Source organism: Anopheles maculipalpis, chromosome 2RL (assembly GCF_943734695.1).
Source record: "Anopheles maculipalpis chromosome 2RL, idAnoMacuDA_375_x, whole genome shotgun sequence".
Classification (NCBI taxonomy): Eukaryota; Metazoa; Arthropoda; class Insecta; order Diptera; family Culicidae; genus Anopheles; species Anopheles maculipalpis.
Genome location: NC_064871.1, coordinates 36,556,043 through 36,578,032, shown reverse-complemented (window position 1 = coordinate 36,578,032; position 21,990 = coordinate 36,556,043). Strand labels below are relative to the sequence as shown.

The 21,990-nt window shown below is 43.5% G+C and overlaps 4 protein-coding genes across 4 annotated transcripts; 2 read left to right on the top strand and 2 right to left on the bottom strand.

The window, feature by feature from the left end:
• The first annotated feature begins 6,734 nt into the window (after positions 1 to 6,734).
• Positions 6,735 to 7,144, top strand: LOC126567097 (keratin-associated protein 19-2-like). The gene is made up of 2 exons (XM_050223330.1): positions 6,735 to 6,746; positions 6,845 to 7,144. Exons 1-2 carry the CDS (start codon positions 6,735 to 6,737, stop codon positions 7,142 to 7,144), a joined length of 312 nt encoding a protein of 103 aa, XP_050079287.1.
• A 2,455-nt stretch (positions 7,145 to 9,599) lies between these two features.
• On the bottom strand, positions 9,600 to 11,005 carry LOC126558285 (uncharacterized). Its single transcript, XM_050214276.1, has 2 exons — positions 9,945 to 11,005; positions 9,600 to 9,871 (listed from the first exon to the last, which is right to left on the bottom strand). The coding sequence occupies exons 1-2, from the start codon at positions 10,960 to 10,962 to the stop codon at positions 9,732 to 9,734; spliced, it is 1,158 nt and encodes a 385-aa protein (XP_050070233.1). The 5' UTR covers positions 10,963 to 11,005; the 3' UTR covers positions 9,600 to 9,731.
• A 4,044-nt stretch (positions 11,006 to 15,049) lies between these two features.
• On the top strand, positions 15,050 to 17,798 carry LOC126567096 (uncharacterized). Its single transcript, XM_050223329.1, has 4 exons — positions 15,050 to 15,403; positions 15,473 to 15,550; positions 17,060 to 17,221; positions 17,781 to 17,798. The coding sequence occupies exons 1-4, from the start codon at positions 15,050 to 15,052 to the stop codon at positions 17,796 to 17,798; spliced, it is 612 nt and encodes a 203-aa protein (XP_050079286.1).
• A 1,079-nt stretch (positions 17,799 to 18,877) lies between these two features.
• On the bottom strand, positions 18,878 to 19,842 carry LOC126559452 (uncharacterized). Its single transcript, XM_050215614.1, has 3 exons — positions 19,804 to 19,842; positions 19,074 to 19,302; positions 18,878 to 19,002 (listed from the first exon to the last, which is right to left on the bottom strand). The coding sequence occupies exons 1-3, from the start codon at positions 19,840 to 19,842 to the stop codon at positions 18,878 to 18,880; spliced, it is 393 nt and encodes a 130-aa protein (XP_050071571.1).
• Positions 19,843 to 21,990: the final 2,148 nt, after the last annotated feature.

Sequence of the window (21,990 nt, the reverse complement as noted above, 5' to 3'; positions counted from 1 at the left end):
TGCACCACGTTAACGCCCTGCGACCCCCGGGGAAACGGTCTGGGTTGTCTCGATCGAGGAAAAAGCTGGCAAAAGATTGGCTCCTCCTTCTCCCAGTTCAGTTCATCCCCATGCTCGGTAGGGTTGGCTAGAGGATAGAATAAATACACGAAATGGTTTACACTGACGTTGGAGTGCTCGTGATCACAACACGCGAGAAACCCTTGGCGTTAGGTGGCTATTATGAGCCACTGAGCCGTCAGGCTACCATTAGAACCTAGCCGCCAGGTCTTCAATTACGCGGTGTGATCTGGAGGAGGATTTTAGTACTATGGTCCACGCTAAAAGAGATATAGGAAAGGTGTCTATTACTACTATCGAACCATGCTTTGTTGGACGAAATTTTGATGACGAATTGATACGTGTTGTATACCTTAGGGTGATCAAAAAACGCTCGTAAACTAAACCTTTGAGCTCAAGAAATCCGTGCGACCGATCAGCGTTTTGAGATTACGATTGGTGCTAGATAGAATGAACACAAGACGGACGATGTAGATCAGTACAGTGTGGTGTTGGCCTTTTTTGTATCCTTCACCTTTGCTAAATGGTTCACAAGTGTAGTACCGGTACCGGCACAACTAGGTGCCCACAGAGCTATTCAATCTGCAATAGAGTGATTCACGGATCTATCAACACTTCTGGGTTGATTAAAAATTATCACCTGTACAGTGTTATTACAGCGGAATCGTTTGTTTGATTAATCACGTTCTTGAGAAGGGCTGGTTGAGGGTCTGCACGGTAAATTCAATGCCATAGTGATCATATCCGCAACGATTATGGATAAGCTCGTCCGACCGCAATTGCCGATTGATTTGTTGTGACCGGAGTCAATGGCGGAAGGCTACCGATGAATTATTGAATGTGGTTTTCACTTCATCAAAGGTATTAAATTATTGGAAAACTTTCAACCTTTTTCCAGATGGTTGCCATCTATTCGTTTTAGATTGCTTATTCTGTTCTGCTTATTAAATATAGCTCCACTCGTGACCTACCTTACACTCCTAGTGCAATGATTAACATCTGATCTGAACGTTACGATCTCCAGCAGACGTTCATAAAATGGCACGAGGTGTTAGAAAATCGGCCCTAGATCGTATTTTTTTTTCCTACCCCATAGGACCTCACCCTACTCGATTATCGAACGACGCTAGCCAAGCACTGTCTGCCAGATGGACACTTTCAAAGCCCTTTTGCAGCCCTGAAGATGATTAATCACGCGTCCACTCCTAATACTCACGCCCTGTTGGAATGGACTGGGAGTAGAGATCACCCGTGAAATATCAATCGCAATCTAGGGTAATTAAGTTAACATTTTTGACACGCTAATAAATTGCTTTCGATCGAAGTTCAGCAAAACTGATGCTAGCTAAATGTCTTCCGTATCAAATCGATTTTTTTTGCTAAGCGTTCCACTCATTTAATTCGCGGATTGAAATTTTCCCCAGGATGTCGTACCTTGAACCAGTTCTCTGGGCTAGAACTTTTCCGTCTTTGCAATGGCGGTAGCTTTGAGAATCTTACGATGTGTTCTGAACGGTACCCGGTACCGATCATTAGGCGTTTATCTCGAAACACCAAGATCCGGACCGTGGGCGACAGAGACGTTTGCCGGTGGCAGAATTGAGTGTTGTGTTTTCAGTTTTTTTGCAGCTGCAACAATTCCGCTTGCCCTTCGGTGATATTGTTTGTCGGCAGTTGGAAACAATCGTGCCGCCACTGGAAAATAAAAGACCCAACTAATGGTGCAAGCCCAAACGCACAAACGCTTCGGTTTCACACCTTCCGGGCGGGATCGGGGCGTTTACAATCATTTCCCACCAAATGGCCATGAAATGAGGGTGGTGGGTTTTGGGCTAGCAATTTGTTCTCATCGCAGAACAAGAAGCTTATCGTCCTACATGCCGCTTATCACCGTGTACGGCTGTTCTGTGGATGGGCTGCAAAGCTGCTGTGGCAAGGGTCCCGTTGTCGGCTAGCCCTTCTATGGATGATTGTGCGACTACCACTTCGATGGATGGAACCGTTGCCAAAGGGCCTAACATCCGCTAATTGCTGGAGCCTATGTCTGGACCTCGTTGGCCACACGGTAGTTAGCTACTGCCATTGTTGACACTGGTACGTCTGGACGGCTGGAGGGTGAGAGTAGTTCCCCCAAACCGTACCCCAACCATCAGTAAAAGGGAATGGATCACTACCTAACGCCGAAGCTGTGTCGTTAGTCATCTAACCCTTGGGGCCGACCGATTGCCTGAGTGCGGTGGTAAATTGTCACCCAGCGTTGGGTCAGCTAATGCGGCTAGAACGAGCGTTGTTACAAGGACAAATGGGCATTGTTTGATGTGGGTTTTCCTAGCACGCAAGATTAACCGAGGGATCATTTGCCTATACCACACAAAATGGTGTGTAAGCAAAGCTGTTTGGCAACTGATGTGAACCGCTGGCCATCTACTTGAGAAATGTGATGAAGATGAGAAATAGTTTATTATTATGAGATGATTAGAGTGATCCATGTGCGCTAAACTGCAATAACTGACGATCCAGACGATCAAGCTCCGTATACATTACAAGATCGCGTAGGTTAAGGATCCATTTAATTCAATGATCTACCACAAAATGTAAATTTGTACCTCATACACGTATCACGATCAAGTCTACTAATTTCTATTCTCATTTCTAATTATCCTTTACTTTAAGGAATTTATTGAAAACGTCCTTAAGGGAGTGCTGTTTGGAATATTGATTAACAGCTCCAACGTCAAAATGATATTAATTCCGCATTAAACAACCCTCCCGAAATTCAAATAATAAAACATAACTATCCAATGAAAACCATCACAGATACACGGTGCTTTTCACCACAAAACTAGGATACACGTGACCGGCATGCCATCACCGCAGGACGCATCGGAACCCGAGCCCAGGCCACAGTTTTTGAGGGTTGAAATTGAAGTAAAAAATGACTCCAAAATCCAACCCGCTACGATTGGCCCTTACAACTTAATATGTGCCGCTGTCACCGCACTGGCTTGGTACCAGTTGGTCATATTTCATGCACGTCTGCCCGATGGACCGTACTTCTCGTTGGTATTCTACCCGCCCGCGAAAGCACACTCCAAAGTGATGTGAACGAATTGGTGTGTTTTTTGTTTGTTTTCGAACAGTGTGAATCCCTTTCCTTCCCTTGACCGTGCTGGTACTGGATGCGGTTACCGTGCGAGACACGCGCACCATTTGTTCGACCTGCCGCGTATTGCATCATGCCGATGGGGCGCGACCGACCGATAGTGAAACAACCTAGCACCTAGTCATTTTGCAACGCCACCTTATTCCCCTTTTCCTGGCCAAGGGAATCGGGTACCGATGGAGACATCGACCACCGGTGACATGTGTGCGACCACTCGGTGCTTTTGCTTTCATTTCACCTTTCAGACGCACCGCAGACGTTGGTTGAAGAATGAAAGCTTTCGCTACTGCTGCTTAACTGTTACTCACCTGTTGCCGGTCAACTGGATTGGGCGACGACGCACATATTAGTGCGTTAGATCACCGGCGAGCCGGTTCGTTGTGGTGCGGTATGAAGATGTAGTGCACAACTGGCAAGTTGCGGTGCTCACACACAAAAAAAGCCTAACCTAAACGCTACCATGCAGTCGGTTCGGTTTGCCAGGAAATCGGCGTAGTTCTGGGCCGTGTTGGGTGGTAGACGGTTTGTTTCTCACGACCCGCTTCGGTCAGTCGAACGCTTGGTAGTTATTTATTAGTTTGTTGATATTTTCTATTCACAGGTGAACCGTTTCATCGCAGTTCGTGTGGAGGGTTGCATCGGGAAGGAATGATTCTGTTCTTGCTTGATGTGTTCTTTTGCTATTTTTAGATTATACTAATTTACAGACGTAAAGTGGTTTGTTTTAATTTTTCCGTTTATTTGTCTTAAAAAAACATGCTACGATTAAATAAAATGTTTATTCAACCAAAGTTGTAATTTTTGATTAGCAATACGGCATGGCTATTCTTTATGAAAAAAAATATTCAAAGATCTTTTAAAACAAAGTTAATATCAAAATAAGTTCCAATGGTCGTTAAAGTCTATTTTCGCAAAAAATAAATATTGGTCATTAGCTATAAATCGATCTACAGTGCTAAAACCGATCAATTTATAGAACTAAAGCTAGTATTGTGGATCGAATCTTGTTAAGATTGTTCTTCCCAGATTGAGTTATTTTCTCATTAATTTATGCCTTAATGTTAACTGTTTAAGGGAACGGCCCGATGATGAAGCAACAACGGCATCAATCATCACGCGGCAGGACCCTTCCGCGATTTAGTTCAAATCCCTTCCGGAATCCGTTAGCAAATCCCTCCCCCCGTAGGGAGGACTGACTATCCAACTACGTGGTATCAGGACGTCTAGTAAGCCATTCGATAGCCGGCGCCAGATTAGAAGATTGTTAAGCGAAGGAGAAGAAGAAGCATGTTAACTGTTTAGATTTAAGTGGTCAATCCAAATCAGGCCACACCTGACCTAAAGGACCAGACACAAATTACGGGTCGGATATACTAACTCGATGGTAAAAGCTCCCTTCAAGAATTGTTGTACTATAAGTAAGATTTTAAGTTACTCTAGTCTAGCCGTGGCCCTATGACCTGGTTTCAATTAATTAAAAAAATAATAGGATTTTTCAAAAGATGATTTTTCTTGTCTGTTCTGAAAATATGGATAGATTTGCAAAAATTATCATTGATTTTGCTTTATTTCTTGCAGGTCGAAATCGCTCTTTTATCAACTTGACAATGACAAACATTTGCAAACTATTCACCATGTTTCACATTTAGTAGACACACAGATATCTGGTTTACAGCTAAACGTAAACCAAAAGTAATTTGAAGTACATGAAAAAGATAAAATATCTTTCCGAAATATGACTGGCAGTCTTACTTAGGAGTCTAGGGAGTCCTGTGTGGTCCAGCAATGTCTTAATTAAAACAAGTAGAACAACGTCTAAAAATTATATGCATTTGCTGTTGTTCTTAGAACAAATAGTATAAGAGTTACTTGTAACTATTCAACGTAGAAAGAAGTTTTACAATAAAATAAATTGAAAATGCTAAGAGATACGGTATTTCTACATTTCTTCTTTCTTTGATAACTTATCTTCTTGGCTTGATGGCTTGCTAAGGCAACGCGGACCATCTAATGACGTAAAAGACTTGTTGATACCACTTCTTTCGACAATGAGTCATCAATACGGGGATTTGGGATTTGAACTGGGATCCCATCATGAAAAGACCGGCGCCGCTGATGCTCCCTACCCGATTGATCACTCATATATGTACACATTATGAAGAAGCCTCATTATTAAAGGTTGTGGAAAAAAACATGTTAAACATTTTAATTACATCTCCACAGTTCCACAAATCAACACAATTAAGAGAAAACCCACACACAAGAATATCCGAAAGCTAATGCATCATTGTCTTCAAACGGTTACATTCAACGTACATCCCATACCTCACAGACGCCTAATTAATGAACGAGCAATTAATGAAATTCAAATGATTCTTATTTACCATTTTCTTTCTTCCAGCTCCCTCTCCTTATCAGTGCTACATGATGACCCTTTTTCCTCAAAGCAGATGCGGTATTTGAAAAATCAAATTGTTCAAGTTTCGTTTGCTGGGAAAACATGGGCGTACGAAGCAATAAATCGGTTGTGGTGCGTGATTAGACCACCCACCCAACGGCTTAATCGCCGTTTGCGTGCGATTTCGTACGCCGGTCAATGTTGGATCCATTTGGTTTGGCTTTTCAACAAGCAGCAGCAATAATTTTACAGGTGCGAATGTGCGCCCGGTGTCTCTAATCGCCAGATTTTCACACCCCGTACCTATTTCGATGCCATTTTTTTTTTGAGGGTGTAGCAGTAAATGAGCGTACGAAATGACAGAATAAAACCTCCTCCGCTGCGCTGTAGATTAGGAAACAATTGATGGTGATGCGATTTTTTTGAGTGTACTTTTTTCCGCCAAAAGTGCCTCGCACGCACCCGCGCAGCCAGATTTTCAGGCAGCGTGAACCAACGCTACCCGTGACCCAAACCCCGGACAAATGCTATTCTTCATCGCCGACAACAACGGAGCGCAGCAAGAACAACTGGCTGCGTCGTGTTGTGACTCAAGAGTGAATGACGTACGAATGCTTAAACGGATCGGAAACACGGGCAGGGGGATGAAGGGTAGAGCAAGCGAGAGAACCCGGCATGCAAACGGTGATCTGCATTTGCTCGACCGATGCACTACCGATGCACTAAAGCCACCCGTCGATACACCCGCTGCGCTAACCTCTCGTGCGCTCGCGCCCTGTTGCAGGGGAAAATTCGCACGCTTTGCACGAGCGAGAAAAAAAGGGAGAGGGCACCATACGGCAGCGGATGCTTTGGGGCAGGTTTGATACGAAAACGGGACGGAAAACCGTTGTGGGGAGTTTGGTGGGCGACGGGGACGGTGGCTCGTGCGAAACCCTTTCGCGGACGGGAAATTCTGTGACCGCTTTGGAGGGAGCCGTTTTTCGTATAAAAGTAATGGCAATCCCGAACAGCAGCATCAATTCGCCACTTGCAATCTCAGTGTACAGAACTGTGCAAAGTGTTCTACTTGCTTACAAACCCTTCAAACCAACCAACCAACCAACCATCACCATGAAATCCTTCGTAAGTCGTGTCCCTGCAGTGATTGCAGTGCTTTAGTGTGGTGTTCTACAGTGAGGATTCTAACATAACATTTTCTGTTGCTCGTTCCATTCGATCAGATTGCTCTGTTCGTCGTCCTGGCCATCGCTGCCGTCTATGGTGCTGAGGAGTCGAAGGTGACCGAGAAGCGTGGCATCTACGGAGGTCTCGGCTACGGTTACAACGGCTATCCCGGTTTGGCCGGTCACGGTTACTACGGTGGCATTGGAGGACTGGGATACGGCCATGGACTCGGCTACGGATCGAACCTGGGCTACTACGGATCGTACCCGGGATACTACGGTTCTCATTCCGGATATTTGGGCGGTTACTCCGGCTACTCTGGCTACCCTTACAGCCTGGGTTACGGACTCCACTAAGCGCTAGCACGCTCGCGGGCCAAATGCTTCTGCTGCCCGGTTCGATTATGTGATGCAACACGAAGTGAGCCTGCCTCGATAGTGAAGATCAGTGCGTGAAGAGTGAGAAGAATCGTTCAGTGCGCTCGCTAGTGTCAGAGTTATCAAGTTCGTGGTGCATCGGATTCGAGCAGTAGGAAGTGAGAAGGACCCGCTGTGCCGGCTTTTAAGTGTGTCGACTTCCCTTCACCTTCCATGGTGCCTCCTAACCACGGTACCACGGTTATGGTGGAGCTTTGGTTCCATCAAAATTCTTCTCCCGACCCGACTTCACTGGACGAATGCTGTGAATACTTTCGAAAGTATACGACTACTTTACTTTACTTGATTTTGCCTCTACTGTGTTATTACAACTACTCTTTTTTTACCTTAGTCTGTAGCATTTGTACAGTACAATAAATAAAAGGAAAAAAATCTTTTACGTAAAACATTTGAGTTATTTTGTGGGATGGTTCGTGGAAAGAAAATTACAATAAAAGGCACAAAAGGATTTTTTTATAATAAAAGGGACGGTAAAATTGGTTTGAAAAGAATATTAAAAATTAAAAACTTTTGACAATCCTTGAGAACATTTCTACTAAAAAACAAACAAAAAATTAACTCATGTTCAGATTATTTTGATAAATTGCTCAAAAAGGATTGAAAATGGAACAGTAATAAAATTAGCTTTTAATTAGTTAAACAGTTTTTGTTTAAACTACAACAACTCAAACAGCGTTCGGTACCTGTGAAAGGTAATATCATTCAATTTTTTTTTTATTTAATCCAACTTCAACTTTCTAATTTAATGTTCTCTTATATTAGAAAATAGGAAAAGGTTAATCACAAAACAATTAAAACTAACCTCACATTAATGCTTCTACAAATGTAGCTACTCTTATTCTATTGACCATTACTGTGACCGAAAAAAGTTATCCACCCTTTAAAATGGATTGATAATTTTTGATTATCATTTACCTGTTTTAAATAGATATTGACTTTACAACAAAACAATCGTCCTTGTGGCAAACAAAGCTTCAATTAAACAGAGTTCAATATGATGGAAACGAAACCTTCCTTGAACTTCCCGAGGGTTTATAGCTCAGGAAGTTCAAGGAAGGTTTCGTTTCCATCATATTCAACTCTGTTTAATTGAAGCTTTGTTTGCGTACCTTCCTAATTCGTTCGATCATTCATTCATTCCTTCTTTTGCATCAATCACACACCTGAAAACACGGAAATATTAAATTTCTCTAATTAAAGCAACAATAGCGAGACTGGCCACTTTCATTAATGATTTTAAAACTTCACTCGCCAGCATGAATGAATCCCCTAAACACAGCTAAAGTTCAATGATAGTAAAACGATCGTAGATTTTGCTTTCCGATTGCATGCAAATGTTTCCCATGCCGATCACGCTTCGCGTCTAGTATGATTCTGGCACAGCAAATTATAGAATAGTTTCCGCACAGTAAGTAAAATTCCACGGGTGTATCTTAAAGTATGCGGCTTCATTAAAGTGCTCAGAGTTGAATTTCTTTTACTTTTAATTGTGATATAGAATGCGAATTAATACCGTAGCAGCTGCAGCAAATAGTTTCCTTTTATTCGAAAACATATTTACCTTTTACTTCAATACTTAAAAAAATAGCAAAACTTTCTAAACTTTTTTAAGTTATGTAGTTGTAGTGCAAAATTATCTACAAGTTTGAAAACCCTTTTAGTAACGCCGTTATACGTAGTAACGCATCGTACAATAAGCCGCCTAAGCGGTATGCAACCCGCATTACACCATCCATGATACACGCTGGCACCTGCCCCTTGCTGTTCAGCAGACCGTTATTTATTAAAATTTAAATATCAATACATAAATTCTAAATCACCTGTAATACAATTGCAAATGAAAGTGAACAAGCATCATCGAACATCATAGGCAACTTGCCATCCTAATGTACATGGAAGCTACGTGCCGCAAAACAAATAGTTATTAAATTAATATGCAATCGGTGCCACGTATAAGCATCAGGAAGAAATTATGCATTATGCCGCCTGCATGTGAAATCGAAACTGAGCGCAAAGCGTACACGTACAAAAAAACTTTCCCATATCCGTCGGGACAAAAATCAAGCCCAACCCTCTGGGATACCATGGACCAGCACGCCTATATGGTTAGAAAATTATTTAATTTTGAGCGTACCGAAAAATTCGGTTAAATTGATCACGATTAAGTGTGAGGTGAAACCTTCAGCTAGTTCCGTGTGGTATATCCCTCACGTCCTCCGCCTGTAAACGTGTTCTCGTGATCGTTTTTATTCCCGGTAACTCGTGTTTGAAAGTGCCGAAACGGAAGGATTCGTTCAGGTTCGTCGCCTGATCGGACGTTGAAATCTTTTTAATGCGACACTGTACGCCAAGGCTAGTGATTGTGACGAGGAGGAAAATAATTTATTCATTTTAAATTAGATCAATAAACTCACGAAACTAACCCCTGAAAAAAAAACTCATAACACAAAACAAGAAACTGCTGGCATATGACTACTGGGGGCGCGCAACGGCCCTAAAATGCATTCTACTTTTTCTTCTTCTGATAACCATTGTGGGTGATATCGACATCGTAGCTGGATGGTCCCGTGTATCGGCCATGGTTGGAGGCAACATCGTACGGCTGTCCGTTGAAGGCACCGCTACCATCCTGTTGGTGAAGAGATCCTATCGATCAAGTAGAAAACGATACATTAGATATATTCGCTTGCCAAATTCTTAAATGTTATACCCCACTCACCCTGTTCGAGATCCAGCAAGGCTTGATGGTGGGACTGCTGCTGATGGTGATCGTGCAACGACGGTGCCGGCGTGCTGCTAATGTAAATCTGTCCCTGCGAGGTGGCGTACGATGGAAGGTACGCGTTGGACGGTGGTGTTGGAGTCGGTGGTGTTGGTTGATTCACCACCACCGGCCGCCAGGGTTGTTGCGGTGCCTGTGTGACTTGCGTAGTGCCAGAGCTCAGCGTCGTCGCAAAGGTAGGTGTAACTCCACTAGCACTTCCGGTGGCCACCGGAATACCGATGAACTGTGGCTGTACATTTGAAACGGCGACCGTTTGTCCCGGGCTGTACACTCCAGCCGGGTAAATCCCTCCGTTCGGAACCACTGTTGAGAAGCCCGTGTAGAAAGGTTTCTGAACAACGACAGGAACCTTAGCGGGTGCTTCCGGCTGCACGGGAACTGCAACGGGAATTAACGGGTTCTTGGGATACGTCGCGAAGTACGTCTGTTGAGTGTTCCCAGTGGCGGCAGGTGATCCAAGTGGTACGAATGCTTGTGGATAGGCAGCCGCAGCAGGAATGGCGCCCGGAACAGCAGCAGGATAGGCAGGCAGTGCTGGGGCAGGAGCAAAGGGAGTCAATCCCGTGGCGAGAGTGGGAGCAAAGCCAGCCAGCGGCTTGACTGGTGCTACTCCGAATCCTGGATAAAGACCCGCACCGTACAGTGTGGGATAGCGGGGGAAGTTTCGTTGGTAGGACGCTACACTAGCACCACCGGGGAAGAGAGCATATCCAGGCGGAAGAACGCCACCTAGCGATCCCTTGTGTAGACCGGGGAACCTCGCGTACGGACTAGGGTGGTAGCCCTTATGAAACGATGGTACACCGTGCAATGGGACGGCAGCATGGCCTGCAAGCGCAAATCCATGCAGCCCGTGGTAAACGCCACGTTTTTTCTTCTTCTGTAATGCGGACGTTGGGTCTAGGGTAACCAGAGCTACCACCAGCAGCACTAACATCAGTCTTCGGCTCATTGTGACAGTGGTTGATTTACACGATTACACAGCACTGCAGAACACCTCACCCTGGGGGCAGATAGTTACAGCTCCCTGCGATAGCTTCAAGTCTCACTTACACGATACCGCACACAAGCACACTGGGATCACAGACACGCACGCACATACAGATATACTTAAAGTACAGTTTAGCCGGATGACCTACACGAAGGCCAGTTTGACAATGAGTCGCTCATGGTACCGGTGGGTCATATTTATAATACGGAACTCTATTTTCCTACAACGTACCACAGGCGCCCTCCAAAAAACTGAACAACTGTCGACCAGATCGTCCATCAGTGTGGCGTTTTGGGGATGGATAAAATGAAAAGAAAAGTGATCGTCCGAGGGGACGTGGGCAGAGTGTCATCACTCTCCCTCTCTCTCTCTGGTGGCGCTTGCGGTGCATGCCAAGTGATTAGGAACTGCCGCGACCCGTATGGAATGGCGGGAAATGTTTAATTTTCACCGTCGGTTGGTCGACGATACGTGCGCTGGATGTAAAGTTTGGCTGATGGGTTGCTTGTGCTGTATGCGATCACATTCCAACCGGATTGGCTTCTTCGATTCAGCATTCCACCCGATAGCATAATCGAACTTTGCCGATCGCTTAGATTAGCCGTGCCGCACTTTTGCGTGTCCGTGAATGGATGGCACCGGTGTGCGCGTGTGTCGGTGTGTTGGTGATTGCTTTCGTTCAGTGCATCCGCTGCACCCGCTGCAGCGTCTACTGATCCTGCTCCCATTTATGGGCTGCGGTAGCGAATGCGTTACAGAAAAAGGCACCGGTTTGAATACTTGCAAGTTCTTTTGGCATTTTGCATCATGGCATTGCAGTTTGCTGCTTTGCGACATTTCTTAGCTCGATGCATCAGCTGTTCAGGTCACACTCACACAACCAAACGCAAACGCTGCTATCACTTGTAATGGAAGGAAAGGGGGTTTTACTTTCTTCTTGCATGTCCCGTTTGGGCGTTACTGTTTTGCGCTATGTTTCACGCCTTCGGCGGTAGGAAGTGATTTATATTTAAATTGATTCACCACCGAGCAAATTCGGTTTGCCATTGAGACGGGCTGTTTGTAGCCTTATTTTTACATCACATTTATGATCATCACCATTGCAAATTCACCAAACCGTTGCGTAAGGAAGGTGATCTGCATTCAATTGGCGACAGGACTCATACAGGTTGCTAGAGGCTCGAGCATCGGGGCACATCCTGCCACTAAACATTCGGGTCGTAAAAGTTAAGGTTATTTATTGCTTTATGGTAAAACTATTATTGGTTTTCGTTGTGCGGTGAGGTTATCGATGTGATCACATGGGTGAAATTTGGTTTTGGAGTGTTGTTACCAAAAGATGTAGGTTGGTGGTGATCCACAATGATCAATGATTTTTTTTAAATTTTGCTTAAAATTCAGTGTATTTAAATAACAAAATAATAGTAAGTAATCATGTTTATTCCTATTGCGCTTATGGATCTTTTCACATAGCTTTCAGCTTTATTTACTTAAGGTATACTTATGATTACTTGCAGACGTTTAAGAAAGAACCAACTTGAATTGTTGGTCGCGAATAAAAGTAAATAGTTTTGCCATAATCATTTTTCCAAACTCTCAATAACTTTATATAATTATTGTACATTACAGGCCTCTTTAGGGCATTTGGGGTCTGGTTGTTGAGACGATAGCAGTGTAGATCGTCATACGGTAGGAATCCCGTTCAGAACATGTATCGTCATCCAACTCTCCAGCTCCAATCTATATAGCGTTACGGCAACGAAATAGATTACCACAGCTATTAAACCAAGCCAACTAAAAACCAGCTATTAACCAAACAATTTTTCGTTTCCTATCATAACAGCCTTCAGATCATGCCGGTCATATGCTGGCTAACTAGACATAAAGATAAAATTCAGTTGGATGGGATTTGATTACTGGTTCTGCCGCTCTCCGCATCGCTGTCGATTTGATCACTTAAGCCGGCCTTTAACAAACAATTAGAGATGAAAAAAAGTGGCATGTAAGTTTAACTTTTGTCAAAAATCGGAACCAGTTCCAACAGAAGGGTAACATCCGGAAGGGTCTTGATCGTAAGAATCGTCGTAATTATCGGAACCGTCCGAACGGTCCGGAATCGCCCACAATCGTCGGAACTGGTGGGAATGTTCGGAATCGTTGTCGGCTTGTAAATATGTGCCTGGTTACAGCATTTACAGCACCTGGTATCAGCGTATTAAATTCAGTGAGGTTTCTAAACGATTTCGAACAAAATTCGTTGTAAAAATATTTCGGATAGCATTCGTTAGAATCCGAAATATTTTTCGTCTATGTAATAAAAATGGACCCAATAACTGCAACGCCTAACGTTTTTAAAATAATCAAAAAATATAGAAAATTTAAGACAAACATGTGAAATTGTCGACCCGTTTATCAAAAATGCATGCATTAAAGGCGTAGAAAATGACAACAATCCCCCTCAATTCAAAAAGAAAAAAACCCTACTTATTCTCATACTGACCAGCGACGTTTCCGAATATTCTCGTCGGTTCCAACGGTTTCGTCGGTCCCGATGGTTCCGGACGATTCTTGGCACTTATGATGATACCTTCAGAAGACGGTATCATTCAAAACATTATTTAATAAATAAAGAAAAATAATAAAAAAAAATTCGAAATAATAGGGGAAAAGTTCTATCCTGTTTAATTTTTGCCTCGAGAACTAGAGTATTTTAACCGAGTATGCCCAGGATAAGGCAAAGAATAAGGAGGAAATGCCTTACCAAGATGATTATAAAATTTACTCAACACAAGGGGTGTTGACAATGCGGCACAGGACCGTCATTATTAATTATAAATAAATAAAATAAATAACTAGAGTATTTGAAGTAACTAGTCAATTGGCCCGGTTACTGGACTACGCAGCATAACTCCGGCTACGCAACAAAACTCCTTGGTATATCTTAATACCAGAGTGAAGGCTTTTTCGGGATGCATAAAAACCATACCACGATATCGGTGAGATGAACGCGGGGAATCCACTGTTTCCCAGGACCTTTGTACCACAGCAGTCGTGCAGTTGGCTTTGTAAAACGAAAATGTACCGGAACTTCTTGATACGTCAATGTGCGTGTGGCTATATCGTTGGCTATGAGCTCAAAAAATCACGTTAGCATATTTTGATGCAGTGGCCGATGGAGGGGATGGCCACCAAGATCCTCGATGACCAGGGATGCCTCGCCGACCGGGGGGCTTCGCCGAACAGAGGAGCTTCACCGATGAGGGAGCCTCACGGGTTACTGGCGTTGGACCCAATATCCATTATGCCATGGGCCTCCAAACACCTTGATCCCCGATGACCAGGGACCTCGATGACCAGGGATGCCTCGCCGACCGGGGGGCTTCGCCGAACAGAGGAGCTTCACCGATGAGGGAGCCTCACGGGTTACTGGCGTTGGACCCAATATCCATTATGCCATGGGCCTCCAAACACCTTGATCCCCCTCTGTACACAACGTTGCCGTAAAGGAAGTTGAATACTGAGTGTAGTGAACTGCACTGCCGTCACACTACCCGTGGACAGTACTTCATTGGTGTTAGTCCTCACAGGAACATATAAAGGCCGGGCTACATTGATCGTACTCGCAAGCGTAATTTTTATATTCACTAGCGCATCTGGCGGCGACCAGCGCAAGCTAGATGTGGGTATAATTTAAGTGCCAAAATTATTCATGCTTGGTGTCTCATCAATTTTCGACCAGGCTGTCTGTATGCCGTTTGACATGTTGATCAAAATCAATAAATTGCTACAGGTCAGGACGCCGAGTACTGCGGGGCAAATCGTCATTTGACAGTTGGGTGCCTAAGCTTCATACAAAGCGCACGACAACATTCCTTCCCATCTGCCAAACTCCATCCATCATGGCTTCCACAGCCAAATCTTCCACATATAATTGTAGTCAATGTTATCACCTTGATCGTAGCAGTGTGCATTGTTTATTGTTTGAATCGTTTGCCGGCCGGTGTTTAGTAGAAGTGAAAATGTTGGTGGTTCTCGATTTTTTGGAAAAATGAGCGAGCCAGAGCTTGAAAATGACAACAACGAAGTCCGGGATCGTTCCCGATCTCGTTCCCGTAGTCCGCATGCACGTCGTTTGTGGGTTCAAGACTTATTCCTGAACCGAAACGAAACCGGCAACCGGCTACTGACCGACATCACGACATCGGGTATATACGAGACGATGAACCGATTTTTAAGGATGAAGAAGGAAGATTTCTTCCATTTACTGTCCCTTGTTGGTCCAAAAATTGCGAAAATGGACACAGATTTCCGCAAAGCAATCACGGAACAGGAAAGGCTGCTGATAACATTGCGTTATCTTGCGACTGGAGAGACATTTACCAGCCTCCAATACGTGTTCCGGGTAAGTAATATTATTTTAGCTATTTGCTTTTTGCTAAGCACACTTTTATCAATCAACATATAATTTTAGGTGTCGAGGCATTCTATCAGCAGAATAGTTAAAGAGACGTGCGCATGTCTTATCGAGGCTTTGCGGGATTATGTCAAGGTAAGTTGCGGGTGTAACCAGCCTCGCTTCAGTGTTTATGTGTTTAAAACGTTCAGCCAGGTGGCAGGCACCAGGGCCTGCCAGTAAACTTTCCCGTTTGCCGGGGCCAACCATTGCTCTGGGGACTCTTTGGCTAGAGAAACAGAATACATTGCGAACAACTGTACTCTAATCGCATGAATACAACGGTGTGAAGGTAAAAAATGATTTTCTAAATATTATTGCGATTGATAAAGACATCAACCCACACACAACAGTATTGATGAAGAGAGTAGAGTTGAAATTATAGCGAAAAACCTCATTTTTTCTACATGCATCTTTGGATCAAAATTCACTGCTTGGGTAGTAGATGCCGGCGGATAGTTCATGAAAAACGGAGCCGGAATGAACGTGTGAAATGTGCTGCACTACGTTTTCCTCTTCAACGTCCTCGTATAAAAAGAGTCAGCCGGAATCGATTCCGATCCGTGGGTGCAGCGGGTGCGCTAGGTCGGAGTTGGAATCAAATCCGACCCGCGGGTGCAACGAGTTCGGGTCGACCCGAAAGATCAGTAGGTGCGAGAAAGCATAAGCGAATCCGACCCGTTGGTGCAGCGAGTTCGGGTCGGGTCGGGCCACGGTAGGTTCAATACCCGATCCGAACTCGCTGCACCAACGGGTCAGAGTCGCTTATGCTTTCTCGCACCTACTGATCTTTCGGGTCGACCCGAACTCGTTGCAACCGAACCTACCGTGGCCCGACCCGACCCGAACTCGCAGCAACAACGGGTCGGAGTCGTTTATGCTTTCTCGCACCTACCGGAGTATTTGCACCCACTGAAACTACTTATACCTTTTGGGTTGACCCGAACGACTCCGGGTCGCTTTCTAATGGCTCCGACCCGATAGGTTCGGGTCGACCCGCCCATTACTAAAAGGTTCATGTAAAACGGAAACTTTTTTTTTCCTCGAACGTAGCTCTTCAATCAAGTAACTAATGTGATATACAAAACTCAAAAAGTATTCAAAGTTATGTTTTTAAAGATTTTTTTTAATGTTTCTAATAATTCCCGCTGAATATTCATAATACGTCTCCTTTTTGGAGACGGAATAAGCCGAAGCTCATCGGCCACGTACCGGCCGAAATCGTCCGGATCTGCGGTTTCCGGTGCGCCTGTTGCACCCGAAACCGGTTGTTGCAGCCGGTTGTTGAGGGCCCCACTCACACCGTTTCCCTCGCGGATCGTGCCAGGAGTGACGGATAAGGCAGAAGGGTAGGAAGAAGGAGTAGGAGAGAATGGCTCGGGGTCGAAGGCAACCGCGGCATCCCAATCGATGTCGTCCAACGATTGTGGAACCGCGTAGGCTGCCTCCACGAGGGAACGGGGAGTGAGGCCCTCATCGTCGTTGCCAAGCTGAAAAAAAAAGAAAATGAACATTAAAATCATAATTTATGTTTCTCATAAGCTCTAAAATATACAGTAACTAAAACATGCATTGAAATCATTCCTCTATTTTATTTTCTTTTAGCTACCCTCTACCGAAGAAGAATGGCTTGCAATCTCAAGACGATTTGAGCAGCGCTGGAGATTTCCTCACGCAATAGGTGCAATCGATGGGAAGCACGTTGAAATTATTTGCCCTCGTAATAGCGGATCCGAATATCACAACTATCAAAAATTTTTTAGTATTGTATTAATGGTTGTGGTCGATGCTGATTATAACTTTTTATGGGCAGATGCTGGTGGTAAGGGAGGAATATCGGACGGTGGAATATTTAAAAACACACGGCTGTATCACAAGCTAGAAAACGACCAACTAAACATTCCACCAGCAACGCCATTGCAGGTCCCGTACCAAACCCCAGTCCCATACTTTATTCTCGGTGACAAGGCATTTGCCTTTACCAATTACTGCTTAAGACCGTACAGCGGGGTGCATCCTCCTGATTCAATGGAGCGTACATTCAACAAAATGCACTCTACTTGTCGTATGCCAGTTGAAAATTCGCTTGGAATATTAGCGAATCGATGGAGAGTGCTCAAAGGCATACAACTGCAGCCGGATGTTGCCAAAAACATTGTTTTGACAACAGTTTACTTGCACAATTTTTTGCGCAAGCATGCTTCGCGGGACACATACACACCCCCGTCTGCATTTGATAGGGTTGTTCGCGGGCGACGAGTCGATGGAGATTGGAGAAGTGAAGGGGGCTTGACCGATCTCCAAAACATTGCTTCCCGACCTTCAGAAAATCTTGCTGACATAAGGAACCACATTGCAAACCATGTAAAACATAATCGTTCTACGTAAATCCATCCAACCAATACCATGGATATTAAAATTAATAATAAATTATGAAATCGCAAACACAACTACACCAACTATACTGTACATTACTACCAGCATGGTTATTTATAATATACATTTAAGTACGCGAGTGCAACAACTACGGATTTTTTTAAGCATTACTCGCCTGCTCTATTAGCGGCTGGATAAACTGGCTGGCTTACTAGCTCACTCACCGAATAAACGTGGCCACATGCCTGTTGTGTTTGGTTGCTGCTGGTGGATCGAGTGGACGAACGTGGCGATAATCATACGCATGTAACTATGTACAGTAAAATCTTTCTACAATCAATTCTCTTCAAGATTGATCATGGAGAAACTTAACTATAGCTACGTACACGATAGCGATTCGCCCAAACACATTATCGGACGAATTGGCCATCGACCCGCTGAAATAGCGGAGTATAACGGACGATCGTAACAAGCAGGGTACGCTCGTCTATCAACTACGCACCTGCTTCCAGCGCAACGATCGATTGCCAATTGTTATTGCCGATTGCAATTGCACAACGAGCGAAGAAAGAATCCATCGTCATGTCAGCACTATCATTCCGGACGGCTATACATATTGGTCTCGTGCTGTTGACGTGGTGCGCTGGTCAGCATTTCCTGCTTGTCGTGATCGTCCGTATATGTGTACATTTTAAGGATCATAGGAACACTTCGTGTGTGAAATGATTCATTTGTATTAAAACTTTGACGAACGAAGCACATACTACTGTGGTGTTATGGGGAAAACCACCATGATATACTTTGTTCGTCAAAATGTTTATTTTATAAGTGCAAAAGAGAGCTTTTTTATGTATATAACAAACGAGCTTCGCATTAAGTTAGTTAAATAGAATGTGAGTAAGGTCAACTAGTTCGTCGGAGAACATCTATCAATCATGGATACCCAAATGTGTTGATGCTCAATACTAGGCATTTATGAAAAAAATGATTTGAAAGCTGACATTAGCTTCCACGCCAAAGATTAAACAAACTAGTTAACCCACACCACTAGTTATTTAAAATAAGTATAAACATACTCACCGTGTCTACATGCACCGCATCTTGGGTGGCCTCGTCTACAAAAGACATCGCTTGGTAGGCGAACCACCGTGGCCGGAACACGTCGTCATTGCCTAAAATAAAACAATAATAAATTGGGATGAGAAATAATAAATTAACTGTATATATATTTTCCTACATGTACCTGCACCGGTTTGCGTCGTCTTCTTGACCTTGGCCTTGTTGGTCCGATAAATGCCAAGGAGTCGGGACCACAGATGTTTCGCATCTTGTGGCGAAACCTCCTCCTTGGCCGCTATCGCAGCCCACGCGTCGCCCTTCAAAACTACATTTTTATAGTTTTTATTTTTTTCCTCCCACAAAACACGGTGCTTTTGCACCTCGGCAATGAAGCGGAGGCTTTTTTCATGATCCTGGAATGAAAAAGAAAATTCAGTTAAATACTTCCCTTTTTTAATTTAAATTAAAACAACAGAAAGGTCGACAATCGCGTGATAATTCGGTCATGCTAGCCGTCACACCGGAACCACAGTGATAATAATAACACGTGCTATTTTTATATTAAATGTATACAAATAGGCCGGTAAATTTTGCTTACAATTTTATAAAAAAAAAAGTTCTACCAAGCAATATGACAAAGCCGTTCCTCATGAATAAAAAAACTCGCTCTATACTAAAAACCGCTACAATACCAAAACGAACAACCAGTTTCACACACTCTGCAATGTAGTTTAAATGATGAAATAGATGGACAAACCCTACAACAAATTATTTAAGCACTTGTGAAACCTACAAACACTACATTTTTCAATAAAATGTTCAGCTCAATTGCGGCCCCGAGCCGAGCCGGCGATTCACAGACAACAGTTCACACACACACACACACAATTTTCGTTAAAAACAGTTGTACTTACTATTTTTTCATTGCGTCCACTGCTTCCTGCTTGTTCCATGGCTAGAAATACAATATGTATGTTAAATTACCACATATTTTCAAAAAAACATACACGACAAAATATCGAACATACTCACCGAGCTGTTTGTTTACTGGTTTGTGATCAAAATTATAGGCTCCTCGACCCAAAACGCTTTTTGACAGATAAATTATACCAGCCTCTAGCTTCGACCCGCCGCCGCTAGATGGCGTATGCGTTCACAAAAATTACACTCAGGAGTACGATCAATGTAGCCCGGCCTTTAAATCTCTTGATACCTTGTAGATGGATCGTCAAAACTCACTACGGTCCTCAGTTCTCCGATCCGCCCCAATACAATAATTGCTCTGGATAAAGGGAGACCAATGGCAAGCACCATCCGACCCTATTAACCAAATCTTTGCAAATCCGTCAACTAAGGCACTACTAAAGCAAATTTGTATTGAAAAAATTGAAACCCTATGCAAATTTGTATTGAAAACGTAGTGGTTATTAACGCAATTATACTCCAAATATACCCCAAAGTAACCGAGTATGCCTGGGATAAGGCAAAGAATAAGGAGGAAATGCCTTATCAAGATGATTATAAAATTTACTCAACACAAGCGGTGTTGACAATACGGCACTGGACCGTCATTATTAATTATAAATAAATAAATAAATAAATACCCCAAAGCAACAGATTAATTTACAGCACAGATAAATTACTTACAGCATCGGCAGTAATTCCCGGGTAGAGGTGGAGTGAATAATAATAAACATGTAATTATTATGTTAGTATTCAACAGTATGAAACATTACACTCATACCTTAAAATACATACATGGAATATAAAAGAACTTAAGTAAGAATGGATAAAAGCTAGAAAGTTAATGCAAAGCTCTGAGAATTATTTTGGAATTATTTTGGAAACTATTTTTAGAACCAAGGATCTTTGCAATGTCAAATAATGTAAAATAATAAAAAATAACTTTATATCCCACCTCGAGTAAATCATTCCTTTAAAACTACCAGCTACCAGGTACGACTCAAGAATCCTTGAAGCTTCAGAACAAACGTACCTTTCCGTCCCGTTTAAATCATGCAATTCAAGCAGAATGATAATGAATAATAAGCAAACCCTGGTCGCCCATATAACGCTATCGCCTTCTCTTCCATTCGTTGCCAAATATACATCCAGGGTTAGCAGTTCGGGAACGGAAACCTCTTAAAGAACTGAAAACAGACCACACACAAAAAAAGCGGCCGAAAACCGCAAACTTATGCATGCTTTCACTTTCTTGTTGCTTTTGCGCGGACGAATTGCTGCACACCGTGACTCATATGAAACTCCCATGCACTACTAGCCAGAAACGAATATCTGTCCTGCTTGAGGGACATGTGGCCGGTGCATTCAGGGTCACTGTCTACCAGTCCTTGCTGGGTTAGTTGCTACGAAAGGAACCGCTTCGCGACAGAATGGTTCTGTGTGGAGTTGAAAGTTTTTCCTCCCTGTCAGCTACGAAAAAAAAAGTTAAGGCCCAACTAGAGCTATGTGAAAGTAACTGGTGGCACAAAAAATGAGAATCTGGTACGGAACAACAAATGTGCAAATGCGTGGTAAACATACACGAACAACAACAAAAAAAAACAAACCGATTTAGTACTACATATCCTTCAGGGACGGAGTGATTTGATCTGGACGTTTTTTTTTTCTTTTTTCACAAATCACCGAAATTAGTCCTACTGGGCAGGGTGCTGAACAGTAACAGCCTAAACCCGATCGACTGTCGAGCGGCTGGTGGTTGACCATGAATTTGTGTACAAACCGGACCCAATGAGAACTGGGGGTGAAGCGGGGCAGCACGACCATGCTGTGGACGGTCGCGTGCAATGCACTTGCACCGATCCATCACACACACCCAACACATGTGCCCGGCTGGTTCTACAATTTTGCCCGGCTCCACTGAAGTTTGGGAACTGGTGGATGGTTGAGTTGAAAAGTGACCCCAGACGGTAACAATTGTGGGGAGCAAATGGAGATTTACTTTATTTACTTACTGTAGGCGATATAAATATCATGATCAATATATAAGTAAAACTGTTAATAATTACGACGGATTTTTTAAACATAAAAATAAACTCTTAATTTCACAGTTCTTTGGGGGCCTGTCTTGTGTGTGTGAT